The sequence below is a fragment of the Monodelphis domestica genome, chromosome 4, assembly GCF_027887165.1.
Source record: "Monodelphis domestica isolate mMonDom1 chromosome 4, mMonDom1.pri, whole genome shotgun sequence".
Classification (NCBI taxonomy): domain Eukaryota; kingdom Metazoa; phylum Chordata; class Mammalia; order Didelphimorphia; family Didelphidae; genus Monodelphis; species Monodelphis domestica.
In genome coordinates, this window is record NC_077230.1 from 239,594,832 (window position 1) to 239,609,335 (window position 14,504).

The 14,504-nt window shown below is 39.7% G+C and overlaps 1 protein-coding gene across 3 annotated transcripts in view; it reads right to left on the minus strand.

Moving 5' to 3' along the window:
* Positions 1-13,768, minus strand: part of TTC12 (tetratricopeptide repeat domain 12) — a 54,250-nt gene extending 40,482 nt beyond the window's left edge. For all 3 annotated transcript variants that reach the window (XM_016433857.2, XM_007494793.3, XM_007494792.3), the window contains exons 1-7: positions 13,573-13,768; positions 10,391-10,466; positions 9,208-9,368; positions 8,571-8,592; positions 7,753-7,830; positions 6,218-6,339; positions 1,044-1,103 (exon numbers count right to left, since the gene is read on the minus strand). In XM_016433857.2, the coding sequence (XP_016289343.1) occupies positions 1,044-1,103; positions 6,218-6,339; positions 7,753-7,830; positions 8,571-8,592; positions 9,208-9,368; positions 10,391-10,451 (504 nt within the window). In that variant the 5' untranslated portion in view covers positions 10,452-10,466; positions 13,573-13,768. The remainder of the gene's footprint in view (positions 1-1,043; positions 1,104-6,217; positions 6,340-7,752; positions 7,831-8,570; positions 8,593-9,207; positions 9,369-10,390; positions 10,467-13,572) is intronic.
* Between the last annotated feature and the right edge of the window lie 736 nt (positions 13,769-14,504).

Below are 14,504 nucleotides of genomic sequence, written 5' to 3' on the forward strand. Positions count from 1 at the left end.
AGTCTTATTATCTGATTGCCTCTAGGACAAAATAGAAATACCTCTGTTCTTAAATCCCTTCACAGCTGGTCCTAGCCTACCCTTCCAGCCTCATTGTACTTTACTTTCCTAGTCATACTCTGAAATTCAGTCAAGCCAACCTTCTCTTTGCCTTTCTCACAAACAGCACCCCACTTCCCACCTCTACACCTTTGCACTGCCCAACTTCCATGCCTGGAATCACTCCCTCTCTCCCTCCTCACCTCATAGATTCCTTTCTTCAATGTCCAACTTAAGCAAACCTTTCAAGCCTTTCCTGATCCTCTCCCCAGTCCCATCTACTAATGGCTTCTCTCCTAAACTATCTTATATTTTTTGCCTACTTGGTATTTATTTGAATTTATTATTTTTTGCCTATTCTAAACATATTTATATACTTACTTGTTGTCTCCCCTATTCAAATATAAGCTCCTTGAGAGTAGGAATTGTCTTACTCTTGCTATTTGCATCCTCAGTGCCTGGTAGGGTACCTGGCACATGGCAGGTACTTAATAAATGCCTGTTGATTGACTGATTAAAGATTATTTAAATACCAAGACACTTGAAATAAAATAACAGCAGGTGGGCATATCATTTTATTATTAAGAAGCCCTTTCAATTTCATCCTTCACTGCCTATTATGATAAATTCAGGAGGATCAAAGAATTATAGAATTTTAGAACAAGAAAATGCTACATACAGCAGCACTATGCCTGCAGCATGACAGGCAGAAAGGCTGAACAATAGAAATTCTTTCTCCTGATTATCCTCCTTCAAACAGGGAGGTGGTATAGTAAATTTATAAATGATTAGGGATAGAGAAAAAATATGATCTTGTGGGAAAGAGTTCTACACTTGACACTAGAGCATGACCAGCAGGGCTGGGAGTCCACTTAGGATTAGAGGTTCTGCCTCTGCACACATGACCCTGACAAGTCAGTTTATTTTAGTCTAGCATGGGGCTGCCTAAATCATATCTTGTCCCGGTAGACTTCCTTCTGGTAGCAGGGAGAGGATCTTCTTACCTTCAGTGCCCATTCACAATCCACCAGTGCTTGTTCATATTCTTCCAGTTTTATGTAAGCCTGCAACAACACAAAGACTGTGAGAGGAAGCATTGGTCATGCAGAATGAGCTGAGTAGCTCTGAAGCTGTCACTGAACCTCAGCAAAGACAGGGCCTATCTCAATGATCCTGGTGTTGGGGGGTAGGGGGGCTGATTTTTATAGAATGGAACCAGAGTCTAGCAAGTAACGCCAGACTCCAGCTGTTATCTTCTCCTTTGGAAGGCTTGGGCTAAGATCACAGAAGCCAAGAGCTCCAGAAAGCTCAATGGCCCAGATGAAAGTCACCTGGATGCTCAGATGCTAGGTCCCAGCAAGAGTTAGGGGCACTCACATACAAGACTCTGCCAAGAGATGAATGAAGAGGAGAGATTTCCAGCTTTGCTTTGGGGCATTCTGGCTCAAAGGGTTTCTTGGGAATGAAAATGGGACTTGGATTTGTATCCTCATAAGCATTTTAGGAACACTTAAGATTTGTGGTATTTGTGGCCCTAATCTCAGTATCAGTTTCCTCATTTCTAAAAATAAAAGGATGATTAGATTGTCTCTAAATCATATTTTAGAAAACTTCATTTAATTAAAGATACTCTATGACCTTCCTCAAATTGCACCCTGAACACAGCTCTCCTCAAAGCCCAGAATGCAAATAAGGCAAAGGCTGAGCAGGGGGCAGGGCCAGGAAACACAACCCCACTGCTGTCCCTGCTATGACTGACCATGTTCTCCAGCATGGGACACTTTTTCTCTGAAGAGCTCTCTGTGAGCTGAGGAAACAGGGAATTATCCTTCTTCAGAGAAAGGGAGACTGAAGTGTCAAGAGGTTAAGTGACTACTCTAAGGTCTGCCAGCAGGAGAAGTGATACTAGAAGACAGGTCTACCTGTAATCCAAGTCACAGATAAAACCTTTTAGAAACAGAAAAGGCATAAAAGGAAGCAGACATAGATATTCACACAGATTGTCCTATCATGAACTAAGGGCAATGTTTGGTGGAGGGATATTACACAGAAAAGTACACTGATCAAGAATCAAGCAACAAGGGCCAGCTGGGTAGCTCAGTGGATAGAGAGCCAAGTCTTCAGACAAAAGGTCCTGGGTTCAAATATGACCTTAGATACTTCCTAGTTGTGTGACCCTGGGCAAGTCATTTAACCCCCATTGCTTAGCCCTTACCACTCTTCTGCCTTGGAACCAATACACAGAATTGACTCTAAGATGGAAGGTGAGGGTTTGAAAAAAAAAAAAAGAATCAAGCAATAGCTTGCACTAATAAATTTCTGTAGTGCAGCTCTTGCTCTGATGAAAAGGAACCTGAGATGTGGTGCTTCCATTGAATTGGTTTATGGACTAATTGAAGAAGATGACTTTAGAGCTCTCTGTTCCATAAAGCACCCTCCATTTCTTTTGGTGTCTGCTGTTTTCATTTAAAAGTCAGGGCATGTGAGGAAGAGGTGACCATCTGTTCCAGACAGCCACCACCATGATTTCATGTGGTTATTATTCAGGATGGGGAATCTGAAAAAAAAATCAATATAGGGTGTCCCAATTTCATGGCATGGTCTTTTCCACCTCTATACTTAGAGTTTCTCATTCTGTATTGTTTTTCTACAATCTTACTATCTCCTATTTTACAATCTACTATCTTAAATAGACATACATTTTCCAAATGGCAATTAAACTTCAAACTTATCTAAATTACACTAGCAATCTATTGATCATAACATTAGCTCTAAGAGAGAAACAAAGTGATGAAAAGGTAGGTTTTCTCTTCAGCACAGAGCAACATGATTCAAAGGGTCCTTATTAAGTGTTCTATAACACTGTGTGCATATTGACAAGGATTTTTAAAAATAGTCAATGGTTCAAACAATTTTCAAACACCAGGCTTTACAGTGTGTCTATTTTTTCTCCAAAGAAATGCTTCTTAGGTTAAAATGGAAAAGGAGTTGTTTCATCACAACTTTTCACCACTTTTCCTTATGTAGAATATTTTTATACATAATGAGACTCTTCAGTTATAAAAATTAAAGTATATTAACAGCTAAATAATTTAAAGCATAGACTAGTCTACATTGCTGAATGGTTTGAATTAAACATTTTTAAACAATTGTAATTTTGTTATTTTTTGAATATCTGGCTTCTGGCACGGCACTCCCAGGTCTTATCTAGATATATTCTTCAGGGACCCCCCCCCCCCAAATCAGTCTCTGACTGCTGTCACTCCAGGGAAATACAAAGAAATAACAGTTTGTGCGTAGGATTTCACAAATGTGGATGAAAAAGGTTCCCTTATTCTATATAAGCTTTTAGGATTATAACCTTGTAGGGCTTAACGGATACGGATTTAAAAGGTTGCCTTATTCTATATAAGCTTTCCGGATTATAAAATTCCAGATCTTTGGGTCATTTTCGAATCTTCACTTTCACACCATATATTCAATCAGTTGCAAAAATGTTGTTTCTATCCCCATAACATCTCTCATCTACATCTCATTTTCTCTTACCCTACTTAAGGCTTCCATCCCTACTTACTCAGCCTATTGCAACAGTATCCTAATTGCTTGTCTTCTTTCTAGTTTCTCCTCACTTCAAACCATCCTCCACAAAGAAGCCAAAATGATTTCTTAAGGTGTGGGTCTAACTGTGTCACTCATCTACTCAATGAATCCCAGTGGCTCCCTATTACCTCCAGGACCACATATAAACCCCTTAGTTTGGCATTTAAAACTCTTTGTACCTAGGCTTTTCCTATCATTCCAGTCTTTTCACATTCTACTCCTTTCCAAACACTGGCCCAGTCATACTGGCCCACTTGCTATTGCTTACAGATGTCAATCCATCTTTGATCTCTTTGTCTTTGTACTGGTTGACCCCTATACATGGAGTATTCTCTCTTACCGCCTTCTGCCTCTTGGAATCCCTGATATTATTCAAGACTAAACTCAAAACTTATGTTCTACAAGTGGTCTCCCTTGGTGTTAGTGCCTTTCCATGGTTCCCATGCTTCTACTTGGTGTGATTTTGAATATATTTCTATTTGGTTCTACAAACTGTCTCCACCAAGATTCTATGATTTAGCAACTAAGAGATTACTGAAAACTTTTTCAGCTCAATAATGGGGTTGAAAACTAGGCTGCAAAACAGCTACTAATGACTGGAAGAGGAGAGAGATGCCCTCCACCCACACACTCATTCAGGTCTGTTCCTACCTTGGCTGCTTTTTTAGGATCTCTCCAGAAAAAAAAAATTAAAAGTTGAGTATAAGATGAAGGATCTTTTTTTTTTTTTTAATCTTTACCTTCTGTCTTAGAGTCAATACTGTGTATTGGCTCCAAGGCAGAAGAGTGGTAAGGGCTAGGCAATGGGGGTCAAGTGACTTGCCCAGGGTCACACAGCTAGGAAGTGTCTGAGGCCAGATTTGAACCTAGGACCTCCCATCTCTAGGGCTGGCTCTCAATCCACTGAGCTACTCAGCTGCCCCCTGAAGGATCTTTTTGTAGGTTAATATGAAAGATGGCTCCTCTCTAAATAGTCCATCCCATAAAAGTCTGAACCAGCCAATTAAACAATCATGAATGAAATTATCAGGAAATATTCTTAGTTTTCTGAAGGAGGTTCAGGGTACACTCATAACCTCCAAAGGAAGATACTTTCAAAGTCCTAAATAAAAGTTTACCACACAATAAGGTCATCTGGGAACTCCCCTTATTAAGCCCCTATAAAAAACCAGGCTAAAAATGTGTTAACAAGTAGAATTCTTTATAGATCTGCCTTAATGGTACCTAAGAAGGCTTTATAATTAGCACATCAGTTATTTATATACAGTACTTCAAAAGTACTTTAGCATTTGAACTGGATTTTCTAGTGCAGGCTAACCATTCCTTAATTGATTCAAATTAACAAGTATTTATTGTTGAACTACAATGTACCTAGTATTGTGTTAATTCAGCTATAAAAATAAGCTGGCCCTCTTTACATAGTTCTCTCCAGGAAAAAGTAGCCGTTTTCAAAGAGCTTATAATTTCTTTGGAGAGAGATCAGATCAAATCAAGGAACAGACTTCTGCTGTTTTGTCTACATTCTCCATTTTGTTTTAAAAACACTTTTTTTCAGAGATAAAGCAAAGATAAATTTTAATTCAGTTTGTGTCTGAATTACTAATGGCATCTGAACTAATGAGATTATGATGTACTCTACATGGTTTCATTTGTCATTGTCACTATATCAGTCTTTTCAATTTTTCCATGTCTTGTTTTCAGTATTTTTCCTGTTTATTACATCAGTTCCTTAGAGGAATTATTGAAGTGAGTGAAGGTCTAAAGAATGAGGAGCAGGGAAGAAGAAAGGGCTCCAGAAACTAAATCCCTAAGCAATTAGCTCTATTACCACTAGGTACAAGGCAATTCAGGTTCCAGAATCTTAAACTAACAGGCAAGTTAGGTGACTTCCAAAAAGTAGGCTTCCTGTGATGACAGAACTCCAAGGAGGAAGAAGTCCCTTTTACCCTCCTTTCTTATTATGGGGAAAAAAAAAACACCAATTATGGTATAAGCCATAAGATAAATAAATGTCTTATTGATCCAACCTTCAGAAGATTCTGTTGGCCATTCAGTGTCTTAGTCTCTTCCTAGAATCCATGTCTCTGAATGTTATGACATGGCCTTCTTTCCACTACCTGTTGGGGATAATTTTTTCCCCTTTCAACTTCACGGAGCCCTTCTATTTTCACCTTTCTGACCCATTTATTGTATATTATTTTATGTTTTAGTTAGTAGTCCATATGCTATCCACCTAATAGACTGTAAGGTCCATAAGTAAGGTAAGAGAGGTAAGAGACAACATGCTATCTAAACTTTGTATCCTGCCTAGCACTGAGTAGTATTCAGCACACAGTCAGATTCATTCTTTCATTCATTCATTTCTTCATTCATTTCTGTATTTCTGTATTTATTTATTTTAGAGAAATGCTCTTTGCAGAACCCATTCTGTGATACCCAGCACATCAAATACAGGGTTCAGGTAGGCAGAGGCCCTGGAGTTCTTTCTGGTTAATGCCCAGGTCACCAAAAAAATGGGAGACATAGGTGGGTACAGTGGAATCACTCTGGCTTCAAGAAAAGTCCTGAGTTAACTGACCTGAGCCCGGTTGGTGTAGAGCACTTTCATGTCCTTGAGCTTTTTCAGCCCCTGGCTGTAGAGCTGGACAGCTGTCCTGTAATCACCCTTCAGAAAAGCTTCATTCCCTTTTTCTTTCAAGGCTATGAAAACAGAGATCACAGACATAAGCCCTAATTTTACATGGAAAATCCTTCAGAACCTCACTCTGCTGCCTAAACATACCTTCCTTTTCTGAGAATAAGTTTTGTCATTTTTTTCTAACTTGTCTATGACTCTGGTATAATCTTATCTTATGCTCAAGGTTAACCTTCTTCTATCTACCTTCAGTTCACTTTGTATCCTCCCTCTAAGGGTCAATTGAAGCCTCTGAACCAGCCTTGAGTGAGCTACAAAGACCAAGTCTCCAGAAGTGAAACCATGTCAAGGATTGCAGAGATAGATGGAACTTATGTGATCATTTATACTAATGCCATTGTGCAGCCACTGTGTACTTAATAAACAGTGTTTTCCCACTAACAATACTTTTGTTTGCTCCACTCTCTCCCCTTGTCTCAAATCATTTCTTCTTTTATGCCATTTTTTTTGGCCTTAAAAAAAACAACAACAAAATACCTTCCCTTATGTCTTGGAATCACTACTATGTATTGGTTCCAAGGCAGAAAGCACAATGGGGGTTATGTGACTTGCCCAGAGTCACAAAGCTAGAAAGTGGTTGAGGCCACATTTGAACCCAGGACCTTTTGTCTTTAGCCCTGGCTCTCAATCCAATGAAACCCCTAGATGCTCCCATTTTGCTTCTTTCCTTTCTTCTCTCCCCATGTCTTATGACTGCCAGTGGTACTTGTTAACATTGTTTAGCCACACTGATGGCATTGAGGATTAAAAGAAATTACTGACCCCTCCTATTGTCTCTAATACCAGCCCAGATACTTTCTGAATAAAGCAATTGTTGTGGACATGTGACCTGAGACAACAACATCTTCACACTTGGAGGAAGAAGGGACCCTAGAAGCTAACTCATCCCAACTATATTTGAAAGAGGCACCTTTACATGAGCCCCAATAAGTGGATTACATAGCTTGAGGACTTCAAGTAAAGAGAAAAACACGTTCTCCTTAGGCAGTCCATTTCCTTTTTGGATGGCTTTAATTGTTATTACGTTTTTCCTTATATTGAATCTAAATCTGCCTCTCTGTTCTTTATGCCCACTGTTCCTGGAGATCAGTATGGTAGGATCATGTAGAATGAGTCTATGACCACTTCTACATAACAACTCTTCAAGTACCTGCTGGCAGGGGTCTCAAATATCTTCTCTTCTTGGGGGTTGAAGGAATCCCCAATTCCTTCAACCAATCCTCCCATGATGTTGGATGGGAGAGGAAAGTATCCTCAAAAATGAGCTTTGCTGAACAGCATCTTCTCTCCATGGGCTTATTATAAGCCAGCCAACTGAGAACACAATGCCTTCATATCTGGATCCCATTTTAGTTCTCCAAGCCTCTTTTCAGTCTAAAGTAGCCTGTCTAATGATGGCAAACCTTTACAACCATTACCATTTGCTAGGCTTTTGTTTTCTTTTCTTCTCTGAGCTCGTTCTCTGGCGTCTTTCTCTAATACTTCCATGAAGCCATCTGATAATAGAGGAGATGGGTTTAAATGGTTAAGCTAAAAATGAGAATTCTATAATCACCTCTCTAGTTCAAAGAGAGAAGAAAGCTTCTCTATGTAACCATGCCTCTTCTGCAAAGACATGTGCGCACGCGCGCACACACACACATGCACGGAGGCATCTGAAGTCACCAAGCTGACATCTTCTTAATTTGACATTAAATGGTAATGTATGTGATGTATTATTATACATGATGGCTATGACTGTGTGTCAGATTTGAATTATGCCTTTTAAAATAGTTTTTCTTTGGGGAAGAGAATTTTTTTTATTCCTTGCAGAATAAAAAGCTTCTGAGCTGAGCAGAAAAAGGAAAGCCTGGATCCCTTGGGTAGCTAAGAAATGGCACAAGAGGTGCTTATAGAAGGCTGGTGAGGATATGAGGAAAGAAGATTTCAGAGTGCTGCCAGGTCAATGCAGAATAGGCTGGAAGGTCACTAAATCACAGAAATTAAGCTATAAGGCACCCCTGTGGTCACTAGACCAACCTGTAACTGAACAGCAGTTGCCTCTATAATCTTTACAATCAGGATCTCCTTGAAGACCTCTAGTAACAATGATCCTGCTAACAATAGGAAAGATTTTTGCCCATTCATAATTCCTCAGGTCATAAAGCTACAACTTACAATTCTTAAAGTTGAGGTAGAATCAATAAAATTGTTGACAATAAAACAAAACCTATTAGGAAGAGAGATACTGCCCTACCTTGGTTTGTATCATCTACATTCTGTTTTTCCAGGTGGTCACACAAGTCACCATGAAAGAAAAGAAAAGAAAATTTTATGAGCTATATGTAGCCTAGCAAAAAGGGAAGTCAAATCAATTATATGAATAGGACTGCTCTGGGCCAAATTCAGCTTTCTGATTTGTGAAGGTTGCTATCAAATACCAAAGTTTCTCAATTTGCTTGGGATGACACAAATTATGAGATCATTTCATAAATCTGGTTGCTATGAAAGAATAAAGTTAACCATTCCAAGCTGTGGCTTGTTTGTGAAAGTTAAAGGCTCCCAAAGGTCATAAACCCTACTCATTAGTGGAATTAAGTTGATAAGCAAAGCCCTGTGGCTTTACATATGGTTCCCAGGTACTATCTAGTCATAATTTTTGAAAAAAAATTTTTTTAATGTTAAATGAGCTAAATCCTAAAGCTTATTAAAAAGAACTCAATGTTGTTGCTCAATGATGAACAAAAAGATCAGAAAATCAAAATCAATATTATGGAAAATTGTCAGGCCCATCTTAGGCCCACATAGCAAAATCATCTTTTAGCTTCATCAATGTTTGTGTCTCAGATCTATTATCTATCACTGTCCATTGAATTCCTTAACAGAAAGGAAACCTTTGTAGGAGCTTGTGGAGGACTAATCACTGTTTTGTTCAGAATGGTCCTGCATTCCTCTTCCTCTTGGTCTTTTGGAACCTGCAGTCTGTTCTCTGCCTCAGTCATGGCTCTGTCACGGACAGCGATGTCATCAGAACTCAGATCCTGAATCAAATTCGCTAAGAGAAATTATACATGTACTGATCAGAAAAAGCACAATTAAAGGAGAGAGAACCTTTTCTACTAATACAATCTTCTAGGATATAGGAATTCATAGACTTACTGAAAAGGGTTCACAAGAAAAAACAAGAATGACTAAGTAGTTCCAATAAAGAAAGAATAGGGATTATTTAGCCTGGAGAAAGCTACAGGGGGTACCTAATTATGGTTTTTAAGAACAAAAAGGGTTATAACCATTCATGCATCTATTATCCATGAATTAGAACCTCTTCACACCTTTGGCTTATAGCTCCTCTTGGGGGTAACTGGGTTCTATAGGCTTAATTTTTCTTGTGTAGAAGATTTCCTTTATTAAGTATAAAAAGGGTTTTCTCAAGCTTAAAGAGGTAACCACTAGTTTTAACACTATAGAATATCTTTGGTACTTGGTAAATCAGTAGAGATTCTTAATAATCTTCTAACTAAGTTGGGGGAATTTTGCCTAGAATGGACAAGATGATGTCTTCAGGTCTTGCCAGTCATGTGAGTCTATGAGATAATTGTACATTTAATCTTTTGGCCCATAAGGAAAGAGTGCTGCCTATACTTTTGCAGAAGCAAAAAGGAAGTAAATGTTCCCTTAAATAGCAGACTATCAGATATCAACAACCGCAACCTTTGAAGGATGTCCTCTAACAAGGTAATATTCCCCCTCTGTGTGTAAGGTACAGTGGGAAACCACAATTTCTTCTTGCCCTGTACTAGGGAGAAGGAGCTGAAATACAGACAGAGCTGACACTAGAATCCTAATCATAACATTAACAGGTTCTCGTGTACCAATTAACAGTCAGAAAATATTGCCCCAAAGCTACAATATCATTCAATTTCTCAATATCCCTTCAGTTTAAATTCAATTACATTTTTTCTTAGACTCATAAACCTGTCAGGCAGCCTAGTAACTAACTCCAAGCAATAATTCCTTTTTAGCCACCACCACTCCCCAAAACAGAACTTAATTTGTTTGTGATTTTCCAGTACTTACAGATTTCATCCACATTCTTGAGAAATTTCTGCAAGTCTCTCTCTTCTTCCTCCTTAGCCATTTCAGACCACAATCCCTGAGGGGGTTAGCAACAAATGATGGAAATTAATAACAATAAAGCACTAAGTGGAATTTGTCAGGCCTATTAGCCCTGAAAACTAAGAAGAGCTAAGTAGTTATTTTAACACACATTTGGGTTTATAAATGTCAAGGATAACAAGAGGGTAATCTATGTCTTTTCTGCTGGTATTTAAGACAATGGATATTCATTAATTGTGGATCCATCCAGAGAGCTCTGAGTTCTTCTCCTGCTGGCAAAATCATCACTGCTCCAAGACCCCTAAAGTACACCTCCAATTATACCCCTTCAGAGCCAGCACACCAAAACAGCCTATTCCAGATCAGGAACAAGAGAGACAGGTAGAAAGGCATCTTAAAGTTGAACGTTAGGGGAGTTGATGCGTGACCATATGTGGAACAGAATTACTGTTGAAGCCAGGCTTGAGTCTGCAAGCCAGAGGGTCTCTCTCTCAGCGATGGCTGCCAGGAGGTGGGAAGGGGGCTTATTTGGCACTGTGATAGGTATTCAAAAGCTATTGACAATTTTCATCTTACTACTCACATGTACTCATAATAGCTAAATGCAACTTGAAGCTTAGCTTGTTTCTAAGAGGGAAAGAGAAGTTGCTAATTGATGAAATCGCTACCATTTGCAAAAATAATGATAACCCCCTTATTTCCAGTGTAAACTTCTTAGGAGGCAGTATATTAAGAGACCTGAATTTAGCTTGTCTCCTGGCAATCACAGGGCAGCTAGGTGATACAGTGGATAGAGTGCTGGGCCTAGAGTCAAGAAGACAAGTTCAAATCCAGTCTCAGATACTCACTAGCTTTATAATCCTGCGCAAGCCACTTAACCCTATTTGCCCCAGTTTCCTCATCTGGAAAGTGAACAGAAGACAATGGCAAATAACTTTCTCTGCCAAGAAAACCCCAAATGGAGTCACAAAGAATTGGGAATGACTGGACAACAATGACAGAGTCACATAGCTAGGATGTATCTGAGGCCACATTTGAACCCAGGATCTCCTACTTACAGGTCCAGCCCTCTATCCACTGATCTACCCAGCTGTCCCCCAGATATGATTTTATAAGTAAAAAAAAAACATTAAATTAGCAAAACCATCTGTTTTGTCACTGCTTCTAAATACCATGGGATCTTTCTATTTGATATGAAGCTGAATTTTCCTATATGTGTTGTTTTCTCTAATAAAGATCTATCCTGCTTTTCTATTTGTATTTCCAGCTTTTAGTTCTTTGCACATAGTAAATGCTTAATACAAAAAATGCTTTTTTTACATTCACTTACATTCTTAAATGTTACCTTCATTTGATCCTCACAATAACTCTGCAGTAAAACAGGAATGGCAGGTAGGGAAGGGGAAGGGAACATGCATTTAAACAACACGTGTTGTGTGTCAGGTGCTATGCTAAGTGCTTTTTTGCTTTTTACAAATCTAACCCATTTTCTAGATGGTGAAACTCTAAGCAAAGAGTTAGACACTGAATGAAAGTCATATGCTGGATGCATGTGACAGAGGCTGTACTAGCAAGGATTCCTGGTACAAGGTTTTTTTCTGCCCTAAGATATGGCATAAAGAACATCAGGAGTGCAGAATATTAGAATTTTAGCTGCTGGCATATTTGGATGGAAGGGGGCTTTGCTGGGGGGTCCTCCTGACCCAGACTGAGCTCTCCAACAATTTTCTTAACCTGCCTGTGATAGTCCCCTTGGATAGTCAATGACAGTTCCTTCTCAGAATGTTTTTAAATGCACAAAGTAAAATAGAAGGGAACCTTAGGAATTTTTATGTGTGTAATCTTGTTTACGAGGCAGCTGTTTTTAAGTGGTTAGAGCCCTGGAGCCAAAGCCAGAAAGACTTGAGTTCAGATACAGCCTAAAACACTTCCTAGCTGTGTGATCTTGGGCAAATAACTTAACCTCTGTATGTCTAGAAAGCAACTTAGTGACTCAGCAGATAAGAATGCTGGGCTTGAAGTCTGAAAAACCTGAATTCAAATCTGATCTCAGACCTTTCCTAGATCTGTTTGACTCTGTTCAAGTCACTTAACCTTTGATTACCTAACAAAAAGGCACCCTGGAAAAGTAAATGGCAAAGCCACTCCAATATTGTTGCCAAGAAAACCTCATGGATAGCCATGGAGTCAAAAGAGTTAGATGCAGCTAAGAATAATTTTAAAAAATTTTATTTAGAACTCACAATACTACATAGCTGTTTACATAGAAGTAGGTATTATGATCATCTAGATTTTACAGATGAGTAAAGAGGCTAGGAGATTAAGAGACACACAGAGTAAGTGCCTTAGACAGGATTCAAACACAAGTCTTCCAAACTCCAAGTCCAATATTCTATCCATTGTGCCAATCAGCAGCCTAAATTATATTGAAACAGTTATAAAATAATTTTTAAAAACAAGTTTATGTTTTTAGCAGTATTGTAATGATGATAAACTATGACTTGGCTACTTTAATCAGTGCAATGATTCAGGACAATTCTAAAGAATTCATGGAGAAAAATGCTATGTATGTCTATGGAACTGATGAACAGTGATGAAGTAAAGCATATTTTTTCCGTCCTTTATTTTTCTTGTCTTTTTTAGCAACATGCATAATTTGGAAATATGTTGTGCATGATTTCACAAATATAATTGATATCATTTGGCTTTCTTTTTCAATGGGTGGGGAGGGGGCTAGGGAATTTGGAATTCCAAATTTTCAAAAATGAATATTAAAAATAAAAACTTTTTTTTCTTTTTTAAATTCATGGACTCTCGGGTTAAAAATCCTTGCCCTATCACAGAGGTTATAACTCTTAAGTGATTCTAAATGACTCCGGTCGCCACGCACCAGACTAGGCATTAAATTTACCAGGTCGGGGCAGAAGAGTTTGCCCTCGTACCCTGGGGCATTTCCAGGAGTCTTCCACGCAGCCCAGGCAGCAGCATTCCCAAGATCGTCTAAACCAACCCAGGTCCCAGGAAGGAACCGGTTCTAGGCTCAAAAACCTCGCGCCCCACCCACATCCGCGTCCCCGTTGCCATGGTAACCACTGGGACGCTTTCCCCTCCCTTCTCCATCTCCCATTCCCAAGCCCAAGCACCTGTCAGGCGGCCGGCCCCAGAGTCAAAGACGCTCCAGCTTCCGTAGCAGCCCGCCTGTTTCAACTGGACCTCTTAAGTTTTATTCTTTAGCCGTTCAACCCTAGGGTTCGGAGTTTAGAGGATTCCGGTCTACTCCAGCTCCAAAGACCCAAAGGAATAACTTCTCCGACTCGAAATGGCGGTCGGGGGTGGGGGGAGGGGCGGGCCCAGGTAGGAATGGGACGGGGATTGGTTAAAGAGAAGGACAGGGCAGGGGATTGGCCGGCCGTAGAGTGAGCGATTGACCTTGGCAGGGGGAGGGGTCAAACGCTCTGGTGTGGCTCGGGCTTGGTGCCAGAAAGGTGTTGGGGCTGCGGGTCTTGAGGCTGTGGGGCACCCTCTCTAGCACTGGATCTCTAGTGGCAGTCTCCTGTCGGTATAGTAGTAGAAACATGCCAGAAGTAGGAGCTGCCTGATGGCCGGGGTGGTGGGAAGGACACTCACTAGTTGTGTGATCTTGGGCAAGTCAATAACTTATGGGTTGATGCTTAGATGGAGGAATGAGAGGCAGATCTCAGAGATGAATAAGATGGGAAAGAGGCAGCTGTTTTTGCTCTTTGTCTACCTCTCTCCCCCCCTCCCCCCCTCCATTAAATGGTTACTAGGTCAAGCGCTAGAGATACAAATACCCAAATTGGCAGTCTCAGTTATTAGGGAGCTTCTTTGCAACCAACTTTACCCCTTCACCCCAACAAAGCAATCTTTTTTGTTGTTCTAGATGTTGCCTGAAATTGCTCTCTACTAGGTGATCTCTTTAAGAACCAAATTTGATGACTTCTCAATCATTCTCCTTCACTTCTTTACAGCATTGATATTGCTGACTATTCTCTCCTCTTGGGGCTTTCCTGACTCTTTCCTCTTTTGGATCTGCTTTTATCATATAAAAATTAAA